General features: G+C 29.6%; 1 protein-coding gene across 2 annotated transcripts; it reads right to left on the bottom strand.

Annotated features, from left to right (window-relative positions):
* Positions 1 to 3,727: 3,727 nt before the first annotated feature.
* Positions 3,728 to 9,604, bottom strand: LOC114393806 (BTB/POZ domain-containing protein NPY4-like). Of its 2 annotated transcripts, none has more exons than XM_028355261.1 (6): positions 8,937 to 9,604; positions 8,397 to 8,450; positions 7,800 to 7,937; positions 7,076 to 7,145; positions 5,421 to 6,596; positions 3,728 to 4,683 (listed from the first exon to the last, which is right to left on the bottom strand). In XM_028355261.1, exons 3-6 carry the CDS (start codon positions 7,859 to 7,861, stop codon positions 4,102 to 4,104), a joined length of 1,890 nt encoding a protein of 629 aa, XP_028211062.1. In that variant the 5' UTR covers positions 7,862 to 7,937; positions 8,397 to 8,450; positions 8,937 to 9,604; the 3' UTR covers positions 3,728 to 4,101. The 2 variants fall into 2 exon arrangements, with proteins under 2 accessions (XP_028211062.1, XP_028211061.1); XM_028355260.1 differs by having other exon boundaries at positions 7,800 to 7,916.
* Between the last annotated feature and the right edge of the window lie 13,607 nt (positions 9,605 to 23,211).

The raw sequence follows: 23,211 nt of genomic DNA, 5'->3' as shown, positions 1-23,211 counted from the left end.
TCTTGACAACTTTTCATTTTTTTTTATGCATGTCGTTGATATGACCAAAACTAATTTCCCTAATGTCAAAATACACAGCAAATAAGTTTTTGTTAAGTATTTTGACAAAAGGTACTCAACTAAAACTAGTTTCTATCAATAGTATATGTTTATAAAAAAAAATTACAAAAACAGTAAGGGGTAAGATGATCAAATAGAATCTTAAAAAAAAAAAACCATATCAAATAGAGAGTACGAGCATCATGGGCCCCTATTGGAAATTGCTTCGTGCACCTTTTTACCCTTCTGAATAGCCTAAAATTAGGGATTAGCCTTTCTAAAATGTAATCCAAACTGTTAAATTTTGCATTCCAGAATATAAATTACATTCCAGAATGGGATGCAGGAAGAAAAAATTAGAGGTGCAGTAAGCAGCTGCCTAGCAAAAGCCTACAGCCTACTGACTTAACTTCTCCTTAATCCACTGATTTTTTAGCCTCTTTATATGTGGGCCACTTTTAACTCCAACCCACACATTTAATTGGTTTTTATTTCAAGATTAAGAGTAGGACTTTTTGTGGATCAGTCCACCCCAACAAAGTTAACTTTGTAAAGTCTCAATCATAGTGCCCTTTGACCAACTTTTCAATTATTTTTTAAGTAAACCTTCATAGATAAATTAATAATTTTTTATGTAAGTACGGGTTTTGTTTTTCGTACATGAGGACAATGGTTAACGCAAAAAAAAAAATTGTTTGATACTTTAGAATAGATATCGTATAATATGTTTGGCATAAAAAGGATGCATCAAACTCAATTTATGTGAATATTTTTTGCGATGTTTACAGTTAGGGCCCTTTTGGGATGGTACGTAAACTATGCTTCAATGCATTAGATTTTTTTTTTCATTTTTATGGACATTTGTCTGTCTAAAGTTTCTAAGAAGCTTGTGTCCAGCTCCGCAAAGCATTAACCATATAGTCCTCTTGTAAATTCTGTATCTGGATATCGACAAATGTGTTTTTTTATGCCATTGATTAAAAGTTGTCGAGAAATAGTGAATAATTTTCTTTATTCTATGGTGTGACATAGACAATACAAAGATTTTTTTATAAGCAAGAATTAAACATGATATCAGAAAAGTTTATAATATTTATACATTTTATTTAATAAACTGGATTAGATCTCTTAATTACAATACAGAATTTGGATCAATATTATGGTAACTTAATTATAATCTCCCATCCGTTAAAAAAAATTATAGTCTCTCAATTAGTTTTCATTGAATAGTTAATATATTTCATTGGATGATAATATGACAATTGAAGTATTCCTTAACACTAAGAATTTTTTTAATGCTTAACTCTAAGGTTGACAATAAAGCAAAGTCAATTAAACATAATTCAATACTTTATTCAACAATTGATTCACAAATAAAAAAAGTTAAACTTTAACTAAAAATTGATTTAATTAAATAAGTTGAAATTGAAATATGTATACTTCAATTCAATTGATTCACGAATCAATTTGATATATATATATATATATATATATATATATATATATATATATATATATATATATATATATATATATATATATAAAATGATATTTTATATTATGAATTCATATCATTGATTTTTTAATTAATTTCACATTGATTTTTTATTTTATATGAAATGAATAAATAAAAACATGTAAATTAATATAATTCTAAATCAAGTTGAGCTAACGAGTTAAACAGATCTGATCACAAGCTCGATTCAAGTAATGAGTTCAAGGTAAAAAAAATCATTTCAAACTCGAGTCGAAACTTTGAGTTGAGTCAATTCATATCGAGACTTAAGGTTGACAAAATGGTCGGATTCGACTGGTCCGATCCATTGGACCAAACAATAAAAATGGATCAAATCAGGGCCAATCCATATTCTTCTAGGCTACAATTTCTTAGGCAGCCTAGTCCTATGTCGATCAGCCAGACCATTGGGCCTATTTGGGCCAATTTAGAAATTAATAAAAAAAGTTAAAATAATTGATTATGTGTAATATATATATATATATATATATATATATATATAAAGTTTCAAAAGAATTTTTTTTATTATGCATTTATGTCGCCTAATAAATATTAACAAAGTCATTTAAATTATGTTTAATGAATATTCAAATTAATAATATTTTTTGGGGTTGTCAGTTCTTGTAGACATTTATTTTATGTTTAATGAATATGTTATGCCTTTTAAAATAAATATAAAGTATAATATACAATTATAAATTATATTAATAAGTTACTATATTTTATTTAATATTTAATATATATTGCTAATTGGGCTAGCCTGTGGCCCGCAAGGTTGGCCCGACCCAAGTCTATTTGTCCTATTGGGTTATATGAACCAAGTAAAAAAGACTCATTTATATATTTGAGCTGTACTTAGTCTGATCTTAACCTTAATTGCGAGTTTGATTCATTTTGTTAGTCCTATATTGAGTTAAGTTTGACTAAACATGACTCGATCCATTTTCAACCATACTTAACATATATGATGACATGACTTAATTATACTTTGGGTTCTCATGATTTTGATATTAGAAGAACCAAAAGTGTAATTAAGTCACATCAACATATGTGTTTGACAACACTTTAATTGTCATGCCATTTACACATAATTATTTAGTGCTACATCAAAAGGATTTGTTGAATATTTAGAGGAAAATTGATGGAGGAACAAAAATCATATAATTGGAACATCTAGAGGACCTAATTTATACAATTGGCACTTAAAAATACTCATCATTAAATATTTATTAATGACAAGGATAGTTTTGGAAAAAAAATTATAAATTTAAGATAAATTTATTGCTATCAACTAAATTAACCATTTTCTTTTATCTTAATGAATTAGATGATTGGATCCATAATTGTGAGAATCAGTCTGCCTCGGTCGGTCGGACTGGTGATATCACCAGAATGAGTCACATATCTTATCAGAAATGTACTTAACTTAGTATGACGTCATCGACCCAGTTGAAAATTAGTATCAACTCAAGTTTAACTAGTGGACTTGGAGTTGGTCTGATAAGATTATAATTTCATAATTATAATTGAGTGATCAAGAGTATAATTATCCCTATGATATTTTTTTAAAAAAAAAAATTGGTCTAAAAAGTTGTACATTGCAGTTCATCTATACTCCCACTGGTCTCAACTATAAGAGAAAAAAATGTTAGATTAACTAAGAAAGTTACTTAATCACATTTAATTACATTAATTTTAATAAAAAAGTATTCTTTTTCCAACTTAATTTTTGTTGAAACTTGATATCAAGAATAAAAAAAACATTGAAACTAACACCTTAATTAAATAAAAGATATTTTAGAGATAATAAGATAAAATTAGTTAAAAAAATTTATATTTGAGACCAAGAAGCAAATATATATATATATGGCCTTTGCTTCACTTGTATTGAAATTGTATGTATGAATTTAGCAACAAAAAATTGAATTTGAATATTTAAATGATCGATAAAAAGATAATTTTATTTTAAAATAAATTAATCTTAATTTAATGATTTATTTATAAAAATAATAGAAGTGGACTAGTTGTAGCATTTGGAATTCACATTTACCATACTTAATATCTCCTGTGTTTCAAGAATGATAAATTTGAAGTCCAATAGGTTTTACGGCCCGTATTAGTGCTCAAATGAACATTAATGACGGATCAAAGCTAAGTAATACTCCCAACACAAGCCTTTCAAACACTCTGCACCTCCTTTTCCCTTTAAAACTAAGCTTAAAAATTGTGGCAGTCACATATCAGTCTCCAATTATCAAAATTGGGTCACTCACTACAAAAGCTCACATCTAACCTAATAATATCAGTAATGGCTGAATAAAAGTTGCATCCCTAAGGGCATGACATAAACCTCAATTAACATATACTTTTGGTGCTTCATATTTTAGCCACATGCTCACATTAGTTCACAGTTACATAGATTTCTGATTGAATTATCAGATGGAATATGATGTCAGTGTCCTCTAACTCCTGATGCTACTTGAATGAGATGATTATACAATAAACTGAATGGAGCTCTAAGGACTAGGGTCTGCAGAACATGGTCTCTAAGACAATGAATGCCTCCTACTTCTAGATGGAGTAGATTTTGTTTCCTCTACAACAGTAGAAGCAGGGCTCTCTGATGTATCAGAACTACTTAGCTCACCACTTCTTTCTTTGCTTGACCAAATCTTAGAGATTATCTTCTTCGACATGAGACCTTTCATTTTACTAGCAGCAACTTTCTCAGCATTGTCTTTACCGCCATCGTTGTTGTCGCTTCTGCTGCTGGCCCCGCTGGTTCCACCAGATAATTTCAGTGCATCAAGCTCCCCTTTCAGGGATTTTATGTCTTCCATTGTTCCCACGGCATCCCATTCCTCTTCTGTGTTTGTTATAGTAGACCTTGAGCTCCCATGAGATCCACCAGGAAGTAAGGCCCTGATGGAGCCAGGATGATCCGGTGTGCCATTGCCTCCAGAAGATGTTGTAGCTCTCAGCTGTTCAAAGAAGAGAACCTGCACAACAACGCGCATGGGAAGCCGCTCGTTCTGCACAGCATGCATGCAAGCCTCTGCAGACAACTTCCTGCAGTTCATCAACCTGCATATTCTTTTCTTTTCGCTTTTGCTGATTCCAGGATGCTCCTGCATGACACAGTACATTTAGTCAACCTTGGAAATACGGTTAAGGACCTTAAGGTTAATTGTGTTAATCCATTTGTTGCCATAAAACCAACAAGGATTGCCAACTTCGAGTCTATAATGTTGAAATTATAATATCAGCACTACGTGAAAATCATAACACTTAATGACCAACAGAATTTAGAGAGATGGGTATTATAACAGATAGTGTCAGTCAAGATTTCATTATTATAAGTCTATTAGAATATCTCCTTAGAGCAGGTAATATGAGGGAGATAACATATCTCTAAATGTAGTAATGCTGTAAAGTACTAATTTAAGTTTCATTATTACTACCTTACCAGAATATCTCCTTATATTGTGAGTTTGTATTAGATTCATAATGAGGAGGTAACATAACTTAAATTAGTACTTTACAAATATTCTTGATATATTCAAACTCACAATATATACATCCAGCTTGTTGATGTTTAAAATTTGAGTTGCAAAAAAGAAAAAGAAAACCTGAGCAATCGATACTTGATAGGATGTATATATTGTGAGTTTGTATTAGATTCATAATGAGAAATAATCAATTAATTTTTCATGGTTAAGGAGAGCAACAAATAGTTGCTTATACTTTTTCATGATATTACTAGGATTTTGTAAAATAGAATTGATTCTTATGCTTTATCCAAACACACTAATAGTATATACTACTTACAAAGCTGACAGGCTAACTTGAAGTACAAGGGATTTACCTTTAAATACATGTCAATGGCACGATAAAGGCCATCATGAGAGGCTCTTGGAAAGCTTGATACTAATTCAGCAAGATTAACAAATTTTGCAAAAGGTAAATTTGGATCACGTGCAATCTCAGCAAGGTATCCATCCACCAATTTTGCCACTTTTGCCTTTGAAGATTCTGAAACCATCCCGGGGCTTCTGATCTCCTCCTGAAAGTCATCTTCCAACAGAGTATCCGTCTGAACATGTTGATCACATGCTACAAACTCTTCTACTAGCCTTTGCACAATGTCAACATCAAAAACTGTGTCACCAACTGGGGCGCAAATTAATAAATCAGACACCTTAGCCTCCTCAAGGCACATACCTATTCTCCTAATCAGTTCAGATCTCTCCAACTCTTCACGTTCCAACTGAATAGCTACCCTTAATAACTTCACCAAGAAACTGAAAGAGACACTGCCCACGTCCAAGGGTAATATTCGGATTATGGTCTCCAACAGTAATCTATTTCTTACAATATCTCCTTGGATCACACCCTTGTTGAAACCAGGCATCCTTCTTGAGGCATAAGCATTTAGAGCTTCTCCAATTACAGTGCCAGAAACATTACCTTTGCTTATAATTGTTTTTATAACCCGCTCATAAAGATCAAGTTGGAGCTCACAAAGGTCCTCCACCCACCAGTCCTTTGGAACCAATTGTTGTTTCCTCACACTATTGAAGGGAGGATCATTACTATTTTCAGATGGTAGCTTTTTCCTGTTATAGGTGTATGACCACTCCACCTTTGATGTATCAATTGAAGCCTTGGTAGCAATGGAGTCAATGCCATGGCTCACTAACTTAAGTTCCTCAGACCATGGAAGAAGAGACTTGGTAGTTTGAAGAACAATAATCGAGTCTTTCCAACTCCTGAAAATGCTTGAGTCGAGGAAGACTTCAATCTTGTAGATAAGATTTCCTTTCTCAACAGTTTCATACATCTCAAGATATTCTGCGGCGCAGCGAGCAGCAACGACGTTGTATGCATTAAGAGTGACTGTCATACCATAACAGAACTTGACACATATTTCAAAAGCAGCAGGTCCGCCAGGAATGTCATGGATGTGAACTTCATCATTGTTCTCCTCATTAGTGTTTGTAATCAGCTTTTGAAAGCCCGCACTTTTTGACAAAAGAGGAAACTGCATAATATATTGAGCAGCTTAACGTCATGATCAAAAGTAGAGAAGATTATAAAGTCCACAATTAGACTTGCTTGTTTGGATGAGATTATTTTGAGGAAATAATCACTTTTCTTTTGTTTGCCAGCTTCCTTACAAGCCTTTTGAAAAAATTACATTATTTCTCTAAACTCAAAAAAAGAAATACATAACATGCAAGCATGGATGTATTTAACAAACCAATCATCTATTATATTTACCAAGTGAATTTTTCAGGGTAGTAAAATAGGTAAAGCTGTATGAGATAAGATTTTTTGACAGACTGTTATTCGCAATTCAAGGGTCCAGCTACAAGAACAAATAGTAAAATGTAAGAAATTTAACCAACCTCTGGTCACTTGAATGGTTAAAACTTAAAAGTACATACTGAAAAATTAGCAGTTCATATACATGTGAGCTATCAGATTACCATATCACCTCAACGTCAGATTGAATCTTACCTTATGGAGATAAAATTTTACATTTCCAACATTAACAACTATGTCAGTTGCTAGCTCAGTTGCCACATACCTGACAAAAATATGCAGGTACATGTTAGTTTTAAATGAAATAAATAAATCAAGAAGAAGAAACAATGAAAATAGAAAATTTTACAAGAAAAATTTAATGAACATGCCACAGAAGAAAAATATGGCATGCAATTTATGCTATTTAAGATTCTCAAGCATGCACAAAAGGAAGATCATTATGTCTCTTTTTTGTGCGTATTACTGAAACAATAATATTAGTATAAATCCGGAGTCAGCATCTTCATGCGAGAAAATGATAGCCTATAATTTCAAGAATCACCACACAAGGAAGAGAAAATTAGTCCCTAATCTGTTTTTTAAAATGAGTAAGATCAAAGGTCCAAAACTGATTATTTTTTTAAGTACATGAAAAACGACGAGAACCAATACAAAAATCATGAAACTACCAGTGATTTGATGCCTATTAAGATTGATTGCACGGACTAAAGGAAAAAAAAACACAATAATAATCAAATCTTATTAGGAACCAAATTGAAAAGAAAATAATACTCGGATTTGGTAGTAAATTAGTAAGAAAGCATCAAACACAAGAAGCCCAAAAGACATATCCCCAAGCAAGAGCTCAAAAAATAAGGGGAATATGGAAACAAATTAACTTGCATATACATAAAAAATGAAGAGATTGATCTCATACCTGATATTATCCCCGTCATTCTGAAAAGAATCTGGCTTAGATCCAAGTTTCATAAACTTCATCTTGGCCAAAGGAAATGACTATGTTTCTCCTTTTTCCCTATGTTGTTCTACCTCTCTGAAAGACAAACCACCGAGCCTAAGTTCAGATTTTTAAAAAGAATGAGATAACTTGCTAGAATCCAGAGTGAGGAAAGGAGGATCAAATAGAAAAATGGTATGTTTCCTATTAATACAGAATCTTTTTCACAAATCGAGGCCATTAAGAGTGCCAAGAAAGTTTTTTAATTTTTTTTTTCTTTTAGCTAACTTGAAATGGGAAATCTCAAAGATAAGATTTTACTTACTAAAATGGTAACACAGTCCTAGGACCTCAGAAAAAGATGGTCATGTTAGGAGACATTGCTAACGGAAACAAGACTATCTCAAACATAAATATAATTTTTTTCAAAATCAGAATCAGGGACAACCCCATGCTCAAATCTGACACCACCGCCTGAATCATGTTAAAATTATGTTTTTGATTCTAGATATTTGGTTCATTGTCTCTTTTTTCTTTGTTGGTTCCAATAACTTGTTCAGACAGTAAGAGCAACACCTTTTTCCTTTGCTAGCCACGTTTCAGCTCTGTCCCTCCTTTAAAGCTCAGCACCTGCCACAACACAAAATAGCATAAGAATTAAGTTTTGGTTCCTGATTCAATGATCATTGCACATGTTTAACTAGGATAAAAAAAAGATCATTAGTTCAAAGACAATATATAAGTGGACAGCAACATTTTTTTCCCAAGATTTAAATCTAGAAAACTGCATAGACATAAGGAATCAAGCTTCATAATGACTAACTAACTGGTTTTAATTAACAAAAGAGCAATCCGCAACAACAACATATTTTCATGTTCAGCTTAATACACAATACACCAAACAAATTAAAATAAATAAAAAGCAGCAAAATAGAATCAAGCAGACCCAGTTCACAAATTGGCAAAAGTTTTAATTTTTTAAAAAAAATTAAAAACCTTGAGACCCTTTATATAATAATGAAGCAAACTGTAACGAGCAAAGAGAATAGATAGATAAAGAAGAGGAATATGAAGGGACAGGAATAAATCTCAACAGAAGCACAGTAGTATACGTACAAGACCCTGAAATGTTCTTCTTCTTCTCTTTCTCGCAATAAATATTGGAGAAACCAGCCAAACTGGATTGCACGACAAGGTGAGTAAAAACAAGCAGAAGAAGATAACAAGAAAAGGAAGAGGAAAGTTGTAGAAGAGAGTTAAAGAGTCAGAGCTTATTAATCAAAGAGATCTGAAGAAATCAGTGGCTCTGCCAGGTAAGAAGAATCTAACATGGGAGTGGCCACGACAAGAAACTAACACAAAGTTTCAGTGCATGAAGTGAGTGACACTATTACTATATCATGAAAGAGAAGAGAAGAGAAGAACCCCACATATCACACAAACTACCCAACCAAACCCAAAAGAAGACCCTTCAAAAAAGATAAGTTGTTGCTCATCTTTTTTGGCAGCCACCGCAGCTACACAAACACAAAAAGCCAACCATCATTCATATCACAATTTTCCTTTCTCTCTCTCTCTCTCTTTGATATCAAAAAAACTTTTGGATGAGTAACACCCTCATCAACCCCACCACCACCACCACCACCCTTCTCTCTCCTTTCCCATTCTCATCTCGTAGCCTCTATAATGCTACCAAACAAAAGCATTCACGAAATATGCAACAGTCCAAGTTGTCCATGATTTATAGAAAATGGAGAAAAGGTTTTATAGAAAGAGAGAAATAAATAATTGATTTGTGTTGTGTGTGTGACTTTATAAAGTGTGGCTTTTAAAGTGAATAATAATAATAATAATAATGAGCTTTATTGGTAGTTCAGTTCAGGCTTGGAAGTAGTAATAATAAAGTAAAAGTAGGTTCTGTTAAAATGATGGTCATGACCATTAGGACCCTTTTCACTTTCTTTCTCTTTCTTTTACTCCGTGTTTTCAGTGTTCACTGTGTCAGTGTATGCATGCAGTGTATGCACGCCCATCTGACAGGAACCACTTTGTTGCTTTCTTCGCCAAACACAAACAAACGGGCTTCGTTTCGTTTCGGGACGTGAGGGAAACCAGAGAACCACGAAACTCTAAGAGCATGTTTTGTTTGTAACAATAAAATTCCTTTTGATTGCAAAAATAATTTCATCAATAATAGATTAAAATTCTTGTTTTTACATTTATTTTACTTTTATCAATTGAATTTATATGGGAATATGTGTCGTAACATTTCCAACGAAACACACACCAATAATGGTCCTATTTGTTAAACATAATCAGTCTTTCATAATATTTTTTGTTTCGATAGAAATTACTGCAAAATAATTATATTCAATATTTTTAGGATTTATAAGAAGGAAAACTCTTTTTATTACTACTATTTACTATGGAAAGGAAAAAAAAAACACGTCCATATCTTCTCCTTTTCCTTTGATAATGGTGAACACGAGCTTTTTAAAACTGTTCTTGACTGTGATTTCGGTACTACGTCGAGATTTTTAGAATTTTAGAGTTTCTATGACTACAATTAAGACCGAAAATATGATAACAAAAAAAATCAGTGGAATGAAATTATGACTTTAATTGCAATTTAAAATTTTGATAAGAAATAATGATATTCATATATAATTTTACCCATGAGTGTAACAAAAGAGAAGAAGATAAAAAGATTTTATGATTTTAGCATGTAGATTAAATTATTGGTTTGATCTCTATAATTTTACTATTCATACTTTTAGTTCATATGATTTGAAAGTGATATTTTTAATTCTTATAATTTACATTTTAATTCTCTTTTAACCCATATAATTTAAAAGTGATCTTTTGAGTACTTATTGTTTATATTTTAATTCTTTTTTAATCTCTATAGTTTTAAAGTAATCTTTTTAGTCCCTATAATTTATATTTTAATTATCTTTTAGTCCTTATTATAAAAATATGTATAAAAATAATTAACTACAAATTAGTTATAAATTATCAACTATTTTTTATTATAAATTATCTTATAATAAATTAGTTATGAATTACTTGCTAATATTTTTGTAGTTAATTATAATTGATAATATTACTCATATTTTGATGGTAAGGACTAAAAGAAAATTAAAATATAAAGTATAAGGACTAAAAATAACACTTTCAAACTATCGGAACTAAAATAAAATTAAAATACAAATTAAAAAAATTAAAAAATTATTTTCAAACTACAAAAATTAAAAAAAAATAAAGATTAAAAGAATTACTTTAAAATTATAAGAATTAAAAGATACAAATCATAAAACTATAAAAAAACAAATAAGTAATTAAAACTAACATCTACTATACTTCCGGTCCTTATTTTAATTTCATTTTCATTTTTCACTCCAAACAATTAAAGCCAAATAAGTATTGATAAAAAAAATTGAATTATTAAAAATCACTTTCATAATTATAAATATAATAATTTCTGCTTTTAATTTATGTAACTTTTTTATTTTGATCAGCAATATTTGTCATCATCTATTTTTAGTTATAAAAAATAACATTTTGCACTCTTACAAATTTAATAATTTTAGTGTTGTGCCCGTACAGGATGTAATATTTTGTTTTTATTCCCTAACAACGTTACCACAAGACTTAAACAAATGACAAGAAACATTATAAATATCAAAACAAAACAAAAATTAAGATTTAAAAATAAATACTATATTATATATATGGAAACATAAAACATATTTAAACTTTATTTTATTTAAGGGAAGGCTCCAGACAAGACTAATAGTTTACTTCTATCTCTTTTGTAGCTGAATGATCTGAATTCTGGTATAGCAGTTTATATGCAGTCCCTCTCCTAGTGGACAAATTGTGACCATGATGCATTCTCAGCCAAATAATCATTTACTGTTTTATACCATCAGTCCCACATGCAATGTTTCAATCTACCATTTCTAATGTCAACAAAAAATCAATTAATATAGAATATAATCGCTGTTTTATCGTATCTTTTCCTCAAACACATCCCTATGATAATGCTTACAGTTGTTATTAATTTCCTTACCGGCCTCAAGTTCAACTTTTTCCACTAAATCAGAAAAAAAAAATGCTTCCAGAATCTCATCCAACGAGCATTAATTTAGGAATATGTTTTACACACCTGGTGCAGATAGTGATGCAAGCAAGAACACCCTGAATTATAAAATTAGAGCTTGGTAATGTCACAGTCTTTCAAAGATTATATTCTTGAAAGATTGCCGGGCTGATTATCATTTCGTTCATATTATTCTAATGCTTTTATTTTACAATTTCAAATTAAAATATAATGTTATTTATTACAATAACAACTCATAATAAAAATATACTTTAAAATATCTATAAAATAAAAATTTAAAAATTTCAATGATTTGAAATACTTTCAATATTATAAATAAATAAGTCCTTACATAAATAAATAATTTTATTTTATTTTCAAAGCATCTACATAATTGAAGTAACAATAAATTAGATCTTTAATTTTTCGAATCTCAAAAGTTTATTTCTCAAACTCTAAAACAACACTTCTAATAAGATAATAATCTCCCGTAAATAAACATCAACATTTTACTACATTCAATTCTTTCTTAAACAAATAGTCATCACAAACATAATAATTTTCAAAATCATTAGACTCAACTCCTCTTTGATTTCTAGAATTGGCGTGGATTTCATATTCTTCATATGAGCTCATATCATGTAATTATGTCTCATTATCTTTCACATCTCATAGATGAGGGTATTTAGAATCTCTTCCCCATCCAAAATGAAGGAATCTCATGTATACTCAATTCTCAAAATAAAATATACATTGTCGTGACCCCCAAAAGATAATGACCAATTCACTCATAATTACAACACATCATTCCAAATAACTATCAAATAAATACTCTAATTCCATATACACTAATAACTCACAAAGTCATACTCAAATTATAGCATCACATGAGTCAATTAATAATTAACTATGAAATAAAACACACACGTATTAAAATATATTTTAGTTTATATATATAACTAAACACGAAATGCAAGTTGATTCATGAATTTTCAAATAAATTTCAAGATTTAATATGCAGCTAGTGAAGATTTGTACATTACAATATTCCTTTTTGTAAAATTAAATTAAACCCCAGGAATAGTAAAAATTACATGTTGGGATGATTATATCAAACACTTAAATAATTTCACACAAGAATATTATGGAACCTAAATTATTCATATAAGGATTAATATATCAATTTATCACGGGTAAACTCAAAAGGATGCGTTTCTAAAAATCTATACCATGAAAGTTTAGAAGAAGAAAAAGTTGTTTTACTCACCTCTTGAAGCATATAGTAATTCATGCATCCTTTGCTTATTATTCATCTTCTCCATTTAGTGGGTCAACAAGATTCTTTTTATTTTTATTTTCTTCTCAATCCTATATTTTCAGAGAGAGACCGTCTATAAAATTATAGAAGATAATTGTCTATCCTTGTATAATACAAGAGTATATCATTTAAAAATGAATTAGATGAGATATATTATCAATATATAGATTTTGTAATCAAGTCTTTATTTTTTTTTCTACTCCATTATCTAAATTTATCTAATTATTAACTCCATCTAATATTTTATTTTCTTTCAAGATATATTAAGATAAAACATTATAAGATTTAAATTGTTCTAAATTATCATAAATTCAAATATAACAAATATTTTATCTAAACTAGATATACAATGCTATATTATTAATATAATATTTATCTTTACAATACTAATAATTTTTTTAATCCATTTAATTAGGATATGGAATTGCCATGCTTTTTTTATAATTATAAAATACTTATTTATCTCGATCAATTTTAAATAAAATAAAAAACAAATATAATTTTTTTAATTCAATATTTCAACGATATTTAATATATCGTAATACAAGCATTCCAAAATATATATATATATATATATATATAATCATTTTAATTCCAACAAATTCTTATATTAATAATTTTTAAATTAAAACTAATAAAAATTATTAAAATTTAGGATTTTACAAAAATTATTATACAATTACAAGTGATTTTTTCTCCATAAGTAAATTTAAATTATGACGGATTTCTAAAAATATGAAAGGACAGCTAATGATGCATCTTGAATACGTGCAAGTTTTGGAGAAATATATTTTTATAATTTTCATGATTAAAACTATAAAAATAGTTGTGTCTAATATGTTTGTTAGTCCTTGATAAAAAAAATTATTATTTAAGTCGCTACAAAATTATTTTATAGGTTTTGATATTTAAAAATTTTAATTTTTTAAAATAATTTATATGCATTTAGATATATCATGTCCTCAGAGTGCTAATATGTTATGTCTACGTACGTGCTTTTTTTTTTTTTTGTTGAATCTATGTACATGATAAGAGAAATGAAAGATAAATGATTTTTTAGTTGTTCGATAGAAAAATGAAAGATAAAAATTTAACATTTTCTCTTCTTTTGTTATATGATTGCTTAGAAAATGAAAAAAAGGGAAAAATACATAGAATAAAATGATAAAAACATTCTTAATAAAATAAATAAGTGAGTAAAAATATAATAAGAGTAATTTATGCTTTGGAATCTCTTTTTCGTATTTCTTTTCTATTCCTTCTTCTAAAGATTGTCATAATTTTTTTGAGATACTAAAGAAAAAAAATCTAGTTTAAGAAGTTAGTTTTTTTATAATGTAATGAATGAAGATTTAAATTTATGTTAAAAAAGACACTTACATTTTAATGTTATTCAATATCTAACATTATTTTAGATAAAATTATTTTTTAATTTTACTTATTTTTCGGTCAAATTTTAGATAATGAAAGAAAATATATTAAATAATACAAGTATCTTATTACCATACCATTGTGTAGAAATTTGGGAGTGGGGGAGTTTCCTATTGCTCTACTCATCCGTGATATGCTCCATGTATTCCGATGTGCATTCAATCTTAAGCGTCCTTAAATCAAGGACAGCCTCAATAGCTATAGTTTTTTTTTTTTTTTTGTATATATTAAGGATTCTTAAAGAGCAACTTCTATAATTTTCTAATTAAAAGAAGAGATCCCAAAAAGCAATGTTAAAAGCATGTTGTGAGAAGCTTTTGGTATACAGAGGACCATTTCTATATGATGCTTGATTTCAGTAATGATTACAAGGCACGTGGAAGTTGATTCTCGTGGACTCATGGCCTAGTAAACTGCATTGGGAACGTGTATGCATGTTTTAAAGTTGCTACGAACATGAACTATAATCATGAGGATGGAACTTATCAATCTTGAGCAAACAACAGATTAATTAGTTAATTATGAAAGAGGGAGTACCCAGAAAGAATTATTCAATTCATTGAATGTGTGACTTACATTATCTATCTTATTTCACTTCATCAATCCTTTCTTATAGTAATATTTATTTTTGGGGTCTAGCTGATTGGTGTCCTTAGGATTAAAAGAATATCAGTTAGAGAACTAAGAAAAAAATTTAATATAAAAAGTATAAAATAATATAAAAAAATTATGAATAATATAATTTTCTATCTCATAGTAAAAATATTTTAATTTTAATTTTTTTTAACTATTATTCTAAGACATTAATTAGTGTTTACCTTATTTTAAAGCCAAGACTCACCTTGTGAGTATGATGGAGGGTTTTCCTAGATGGCCCCCTTACAAGACTACAAGAGCCTAAGAAGGAAGTTGGTAAAGGAAGAGAAAATGAGAATGAAAAGTATTGGTAGAAATCAATTAGAGATAAATCCCACTCTACTCTCGTTTGATTTTTTTTTATGATGAGAATAACTACACATTTTGTCTAACACGTTTTCTATAATTAGAAGAAAAAGAATTGAGTGTCGCATTCCTTACTAAGGAGTTTTGTTTATTACTATTTTATGAACCTTACATCACCTAATGATAAAAATATAAAAAATATGCATTAAAAAATATTTCTCATCATTTAATTTATTCTAATTTGAAAAAAAATAAATTAATGATTAAAACACATGTATTATGGCTAACATAAAAGGACGGAGTCAGTTGACTAAAAAAAACGAACATTAATAAAAACATTTCAAGTGTAATGATTATTTTCACATACATTATTTTTCTGACTCAATAAACTAGTCCAATAATTAAAGAGGGTGTGCTACTAGAAGAACTTATCTCCATGCATATAAAAGATTTGAGGGCGCACCCCTAATATCACTCAAGAAGAAATTTAGAGTTGATTGATGTAAGAGTTTGTCCAGTATAACCTTACCGTATCAATAAAAACAAGTCATTTTCGAATCTTCGGCATAACAATTTAAATGAGGAATGGCGTCATTTTCAATTTACTATTTACTTTATAGTGATCAAATTCTTTGCCAAATTTATTCTAGGTCATCACTTAGGATGAATTAGGTTTTGTCAGTCATAAAAATATGGAAACACCAAGTCAACGTACACATATTGCTCTGATTGCAAGAACATATTTTTAGTTGATTAAGAGAGGTCCATGAATTGAAAATAATTTGTAGCTTCATGGAGCACTTAAAATAATTATTACATACATTTTCGGATAGGAAGCAAGAAAAAGCCTACTGGGATATGTTTGTGTCTATTGTTAGGGGCGAGACTACGTTAGATCTAATAAGGGACATTTTCTACCAAAATAGAGAATTTTACAAAACTATTTATTAATATTAATATGGATGTTTTAGAAAATTATTTATTTGTGGTACTAATTTTTTACAATTAGAATTTAGGAGGTGTTAGTCCGAGTGTTGTAACACTTTAATTTCTAAGATTATGATTATATCTTAATTGATTAATTTGTTGATTTTATAAAATACATTAATCTATTCAATTTTTACAAACATGTAAAACTAAGAAAACGCAAATTAGAATTTTAGTGAATTTTTAAAACTTTCCATTAGTTGTCTTCTAAAGTTAATATCATGTAATAAATAAAATGATTCGTCCATATTTTTGGAAAGATCGTGTAACACAGTTTTGCTTAGAAGATTACTTTACAATTAACAGAGGTGAAATAAAAGAAATAATACATATTTGAATTATGAAATATATAAACTTGCATAAGTTTTTCCCTAAGTAAAGTAATGTGTACAACCTAGGGTACAATTATATATGAAAACAAGGTAAATGATTGAATGCATACACATAAACGAAAGGGCAAAAGTCTAGGCCTACCCACATCAAATACATATAAAAGAAAAAGGTCTTAGTCTCACATCAGTCATTTCTAATACTCAACCTGGTGTGCAAACTACACAAAAGCATAAGTTAGCAGGCATTCGTGCATATCATAGATACCCAAGAAAGTAATCCATGCATCTAGTTGTGTTGGGTATCCACCACCTCCAATTGCCCTCATCCTCGAGACGAAGTGTCGGCTCCTCCCCTGTCATCTGATCCTAAATAATAATAAAATGTAAGAGTGAGTCTTCCTGCTTCATCAAACAGACACGTAAAGACTTAAACAAAATGCACATACCATTAGGGGTGCGCAGATGGCGAGTTCGACCCCAGAAATCCCAAACTGCATCAACCTATTAGATCCTATAGTTGACTTGTTTTTGCCTAACAGATCAATTGGGTTCGGGTTTGAGCCGTGGGCAGTCAGATGGATTAATTTGGATTGGGCCTATGTTGGGCCACATTCATTTTTTGGGTCCAAATTATTTTTTTTGCCCAAATTTGAAGATTTTTTTAAAACAATTTAAAAAAAAAGTCTATTTTGAGCCTATTTAATTTTTAGGCCCAAGATAGAATAAAAGCAATTTAAATATTTCAATCCTTTTAAAAAATAATTAGAAAAAATATGAAAATAACAAATAAATTACATTTTTTTGTCCAAATGAGTTTTTGCTTGCCCAAATTTGAAAGATAACATAGTTTTTTTTTTACTTTTAATCTATTTAAAAATTGTCTATTTTGAGCCTATTTTAATTTTTAGGTCCAAGACAAAATAAAAGCAATTTGAATACTGCAATGCTTTTAAAAAACATAATTGGAAAAAAAATGAAAATAACAAATAAATAACAATGTTTAAGACACCCAATCGTTGCATCTCATCCATCATCATAGTTCATAGCTAGTAGTTACTAATTACAAATTCAAGGCATCCATTCATCCACCATGTGATGTCTAAGTCATCAAAGCTATTACAAATTAGACAACTTAAAATAATAATGCACTAGTGTTCAAAGCAAAATAGCTCAGCAAATGTCATTGTATCAACTATCAAGTATCAATACTTCCCTCTGATACAATAGTATGCCAAATTCAATATTTGGGTCATCCAAATTTTCATATATCTGCAACTACAACTACAACTCTCTATATTTCATTTGACCAAACATGTTATTATCAATTCAAACATCAAAGTAGTAAGTCTAATCAAGGGAGGGTGATATTTATACCTTTTGATAATTACTTTTCCTTGTTAAATCATCCTTCCTTCTCTAGTTCTCTTTGAATTTTCTTTGTTGTCTATAAAAATACAAATCAATAATGTCAACAAAAAAATAAACAGTAACTAATATTGATAATTTGGGACTTACAACTTACAAGTCACTAATTGACATAATAAAATTAGCTTTCAAGCAAAAGAGAAACTTATGTAGTAACACACACAGAGAAAAAGAGAGAGTAAAATAACCATACTAAGACAAGTAAAGTAGCAATCTAGTTGAATTACCCAAATTTGTCCAAAAACTCATAAGCTACACCAAGCTGGATTCTCATTATCCTAATGTCTCCATAAATTCATCCATTATGAAAATCTATGGAGTTGGGATGGGATATGAGTACCAACCGAAGTTACACCATGATAACAATTAGAATCTCTATTTTCATATTGCTGAAAGACACATTTATTTGAACATAATATATCCATACTATAAATATGAATTCATACATATATACATATCAAAATCAATATAAATTCATCCAACCTTTTGTTGCTCATATTGACGTCTATTAGTTATGTTACGAAAGAGAAAAAATGTATGATCAAGATCAATAACAATTTGTGTGGGACTGTATTGAGCAAAAAATTACTAATTTAATACATCAAATATACATATCAAAATTCAGAACAAGTTTTGCCAAACAAACCTTTCAAAACAAGTATATATGCCATTCAAGAAATTCAAATAGCTTAGTGGATGCACTTCCAAACAATATGAAAAGTGTCAAAGCTGACCTATGAAGAAAAACATAAAAAGGATCAGTTCCAGTTTATTGTAATTAAAAGTAAATAATAATGACTACATTAGAATTAGATGCAAGTTTTAGTTTATTGTAATTAAAAGTAAATAGAAAAAGCTACAAATTCAGCAACTTATGGGTTTTGAGTGAGATGATCCAAGTCCACCATCTCCACTTTTAGCTCTTGTTTTAGCTCCATTAGATGCAATATTCAACCTTTCAAATCCTAGGCATTGACAACATGACAAGAAAAAGTGACTTAAATAATTTAACAAAAATATATATATATATACAACTGAGCAAATAAACAAGAGGAAAGGTAAAATTAGTACTTAGCATAATATTTTCAGAAATTTCCAATTCTTCACTTGGAATGACATCTCTAGATTGCATCAAAGATGGCCTTAATCATCTTTGTGCACAAATTAATCCCTCAACCATTTTTAGATTAAGGGAGCTTTGGAATGTGTTCAAATTCTCCCACCAGTACTAAAAGCACTTTCTGATGCCACCATAGAGACAAGTGTGGCAAACATAACCCTCAACATGCACAACATTATTGGAAACCGAGATGAATTTTGTTTCCACCATGAAAGTATTTCAAATTTGTCATCTGCATCAATATTTTTTTTCTGCCAAGTATGTTTCAAACTCATTTTTTCGGTCAAGGAAACTCTTCTCCATCAAATATGCCTTAAAGGCATCTCTCCTAGAAACTTTAGTAGGTGCAGTTGTTTGTACATGTGAACTAACAGGTTGTTGAACATGAGCTGAATTGGTTTGCTTATGTTATTGCTCATCGGCAACAACATAACAATCATACATTCTTTTAAGATTATCTTTCACATCCAATGTCAATTTTTTTTTGCAAAAATAATGTCATTTGGTTACATGGTAATAAATGACTACTCAATGTATGTTAATTTATACTGAGGATCCAAGATAATTCCAAAAATAACAAGTTGATTAATTTTCAGCACATCACCCTAATATTTGTATTTTTTTTCATCTCACACCTCGTAGATTTAAAAGCATCATTTTCATCAATATAAGCCTTTTGAATCTTATCAAAGATTGAAGCCAATTGATGAAAAGCAATATGGATAGTCACATGAGAAGATGATGAGAAAATTACAGTAGCCTCCTATTTTTTTAAAGAAAAATTACAAAAGCTCTTGGAACTTCCCAATGTTTAGATAAAGGAGGAGTAGGAACCCCAAAAATACTTTACATATCCTACACCCTCAAACTCAAGTTGTTTAAAAGGAGCTTCACATTTTTCTTCACTTTCTAGCATTATTTAAGTTGAATTCCATCTAGTGGAAAAGTCTAAAAAGACTAGCTTATTATATAAAATTCTTGTAAATTCAATGCACTTTTTAAACTTTTCCATCCTTTGAAGTGAAAACTTCATTGCATTGCGGATGCTTGAAATAGAGTCATTTGAGTTTTCAAGCCTTCGTTTACCACAAGATTCAAAATGTGTGCAAATCATCTCATATGGAAAAACTCTCTATCCAGGATTAACCCACCCAAAACTTTTAAACCTATTTTTCATAAAAGTGACAGCCACATCATTTGATGTAGACAAACTTCTTATACCCTAATCCCTTAAGCTTTCTCAATCTGCCTCTCTACGATCTCTCCCTTTTGGTTTGGGACTATGTAAAAACTAATGATTCTTTTTTTATACTCCTACTATTTGTCTATAAAAAAATGCAATGATGGTCATGTAGTTAAAATTCTAAATGGAAGTTCAACAATCACTAGTTAATGCAACCTACTACTGTTAGACTTAAAGAATGTCTCAAGCCTTTTTTTCATCTGCACACAACTAATAACAGTCTCGTGCAATAGTAGTTCTTGACAAAATAGTAAATTGTGGCTACAATTATCTACACAAGTGTTTAAAACCCTTTCCTTCAACTACCTTAAAAGGTTGTTCATCTAGGATGACAAAGGTAGCTAAAGTCTTCCTACAAGCCCCAACATTAAACCTATGGATGGCCAACACTAAATTATCCTCACTCTTACCAGGTTGAAAAGTTAGGATTGTTTGTTTAGGATCATTAGCAAGATACCTAGGCTTTTTAGGACATTTAAGCAAATGGTTCAACAAATTAGAGGTGACATATCTCCTAGAGTTGCATAAATACTTCTTATAGTATTTATAAGCTGCAGTTGGTTCAAAAAATTCATATTCAGGCAAATTTCAAAATGCTCCTAAACAATTGAAGTTTTGCATGGGCCATTGGCATTGGGCTTCCTCTTCTTTCATTTTGGTGGAAGAGAAGTTGCAATCTTAGGAGAAGTTGTTGGTGGTTTAGTGTTGGTGAAATTTGGTACAATAGCTTTAGGAGTTGATGCCGATTGACTGTCTAAAGGTTGCATATAAGGTAGGTGTTGACTAGACTGCTCCATCACTAATTAACAAAGGTGTCTTAGTGATAATGATTGTCGAATTGCTCCAAAACAAATAAAATTAGGAAATTCTACAATACAGGATTAATCTAGGTTGACTCAGAGATACAATTCATTTTGGTTCGTACTTCAATTCACTTATAAACAATAGGGGGATTTTCAACAAATAATTTGTAGGCAAAGTAAAGGAATACGAAAACACAAAAATAGAATTGCAGAAATAGAACAGAATTTTTGGAAATAGAATAATAGAATATGAATCAAGTTTAATAGCATCAATCCAATTCACTAAACCAATGCAAACGAATTATCATAGTTCTGTAGAGAATGATCATGTTATGAAAGTTCAATCAATGTCATTAGAGTTAGTTCAATTGAATTAATCCCTAAATTCATTGAGATCACACATTAGGTTAGAATATCATCCAAACAATTTGTGATTAAATTTCAAAATTAGGAAATGAATCCATAACCTAATTCATTTTCAATCCTAAGCTTATTCATAATCATGAAAATCAAAAATAAGATTGAAGAAAAAGATCAACATTCACACAAAATTGAAATACTAAACCAAAACTCAAATTTAGCCTTGCTTAGAGTGGATCCTTGGATTGATTGAGTGTTTATCCTTCCATGATCATCACCAATGGAGGAGCCACGAAATTGGTGCAAGAAAAAGGAAGAACAGAAGTGAAAAGAGGAACAAGAATGAAGAACAATTGAGAGAAAAAGAAAGAAAAAAGTTTTGATCCTCAAGCTTGCACAATACGTAACTATTTTTGGTACAAAATGAACTAACTAACTTCCACTAATATATACAATGAATACTTAGAAGAAAAGGATGGGCCTTGATTAGGTCCATCTAATCTACCTAATTAAACAAGGCAAAGTCCAAATTCATAGCCCAATTATTCAAGTGCAGAGGTTCTTATTTCCAAGCCCAATTTGACCCTCAATACGGCAGAATTGACCTAAGCATATTTTTGACAAAATTGAATATATTTTTCTAAGCTTTTTAGGGACTACTCACATGCTCCATTTGTAATTTTGTAGTGTCCTATAGTTTCTTCACAAGGCAGATAGATCAAGTAAGCACAAAATCTGAAAATAAACAACAATTATCACTTAAGCTTAATCATTTGCTTAAGACCAAAATTGAGTTAAGGTGAGAAAATAATGGTTAAAGAGATGTAAATTGAGCTAAGATAAATAGAAAAACACTAAACTATAAATGCTCAATCACTTAGTCAATAACTACCAACTACAAGGCACTTAAGGGCTAAGACAATTATATGTAATTTATCCTCTTCAATCTCAATGAAAATAGGTTATTATTATTAATTTTATTGAAAATAATTAGAAGATGTCAATAATCAATACTACAAAAGCTACAAAGATAATCTTAGAACTAATAATAAAGGAACAAACAATAATGATCATATATATTTTATACAACTTGTTAGTCATAAATTAAGGAACAAACAACAACAATCCTAATTAAATATTAAATAATAATGAAGTCACATAAAAAATAAAATAAAAACTGTATGAAAATAATAATGAAGTCACTTGAGAACTAAATATTAATTACTCATATTTTGGATAAGTAGACAAAAGTCAAATGCAAGACAAAACAAGGAGATACCAATGAATTATCAAGGAAATGTCTATATGAAATACTAGTCTATATACTC

This window comes from Glycine soja, chromosome 17 (assembly GCF_004193775.1).
Source record: "Glycine soja cultivar W05 chromosome 17, ASM419377v2, whole genome shotgun sequence".
Taxonomy (NCBI): domain Eukaryota; kingdom Viridiplantae; phylum Streptophyta; class Magnoliopsida; order Fabales; family Fabaceae; genus Glycine; species Glycine soja.
Note: the sequence above shows the minus strand (reverse complement) of the source record. Positions and strands in the feature narration are given on the sequence as shown.

What these genes read in the sequence shown, in the direction of transcription:
- LOC114393806 (XM_028355261.1), bottom strand. Translation starts at nt 7,861, where the DNA reads ATGAAGTTTATGAAACTTGGATCTAAGCCAGATTCTTTTCAGAATGAC. An exon ending in TAAAATTTTATCTCCATAAG is followed by an intron (nt 6,597 to 7,075) that starts GTAAGATTCAAT and finishes TATATTATGCAG; the next exon opens with TTTCCTCTTTTGTCAAAAAG. An exon ending in CCATTGACATGTATTTAAAG is followed by an intron (nt 4,684 to 5,420) that starts GTAAATCCCTTG and finishes TGTGTCATGCAG; the next exon opens with GAGCATCCTGGAATCAGCAA.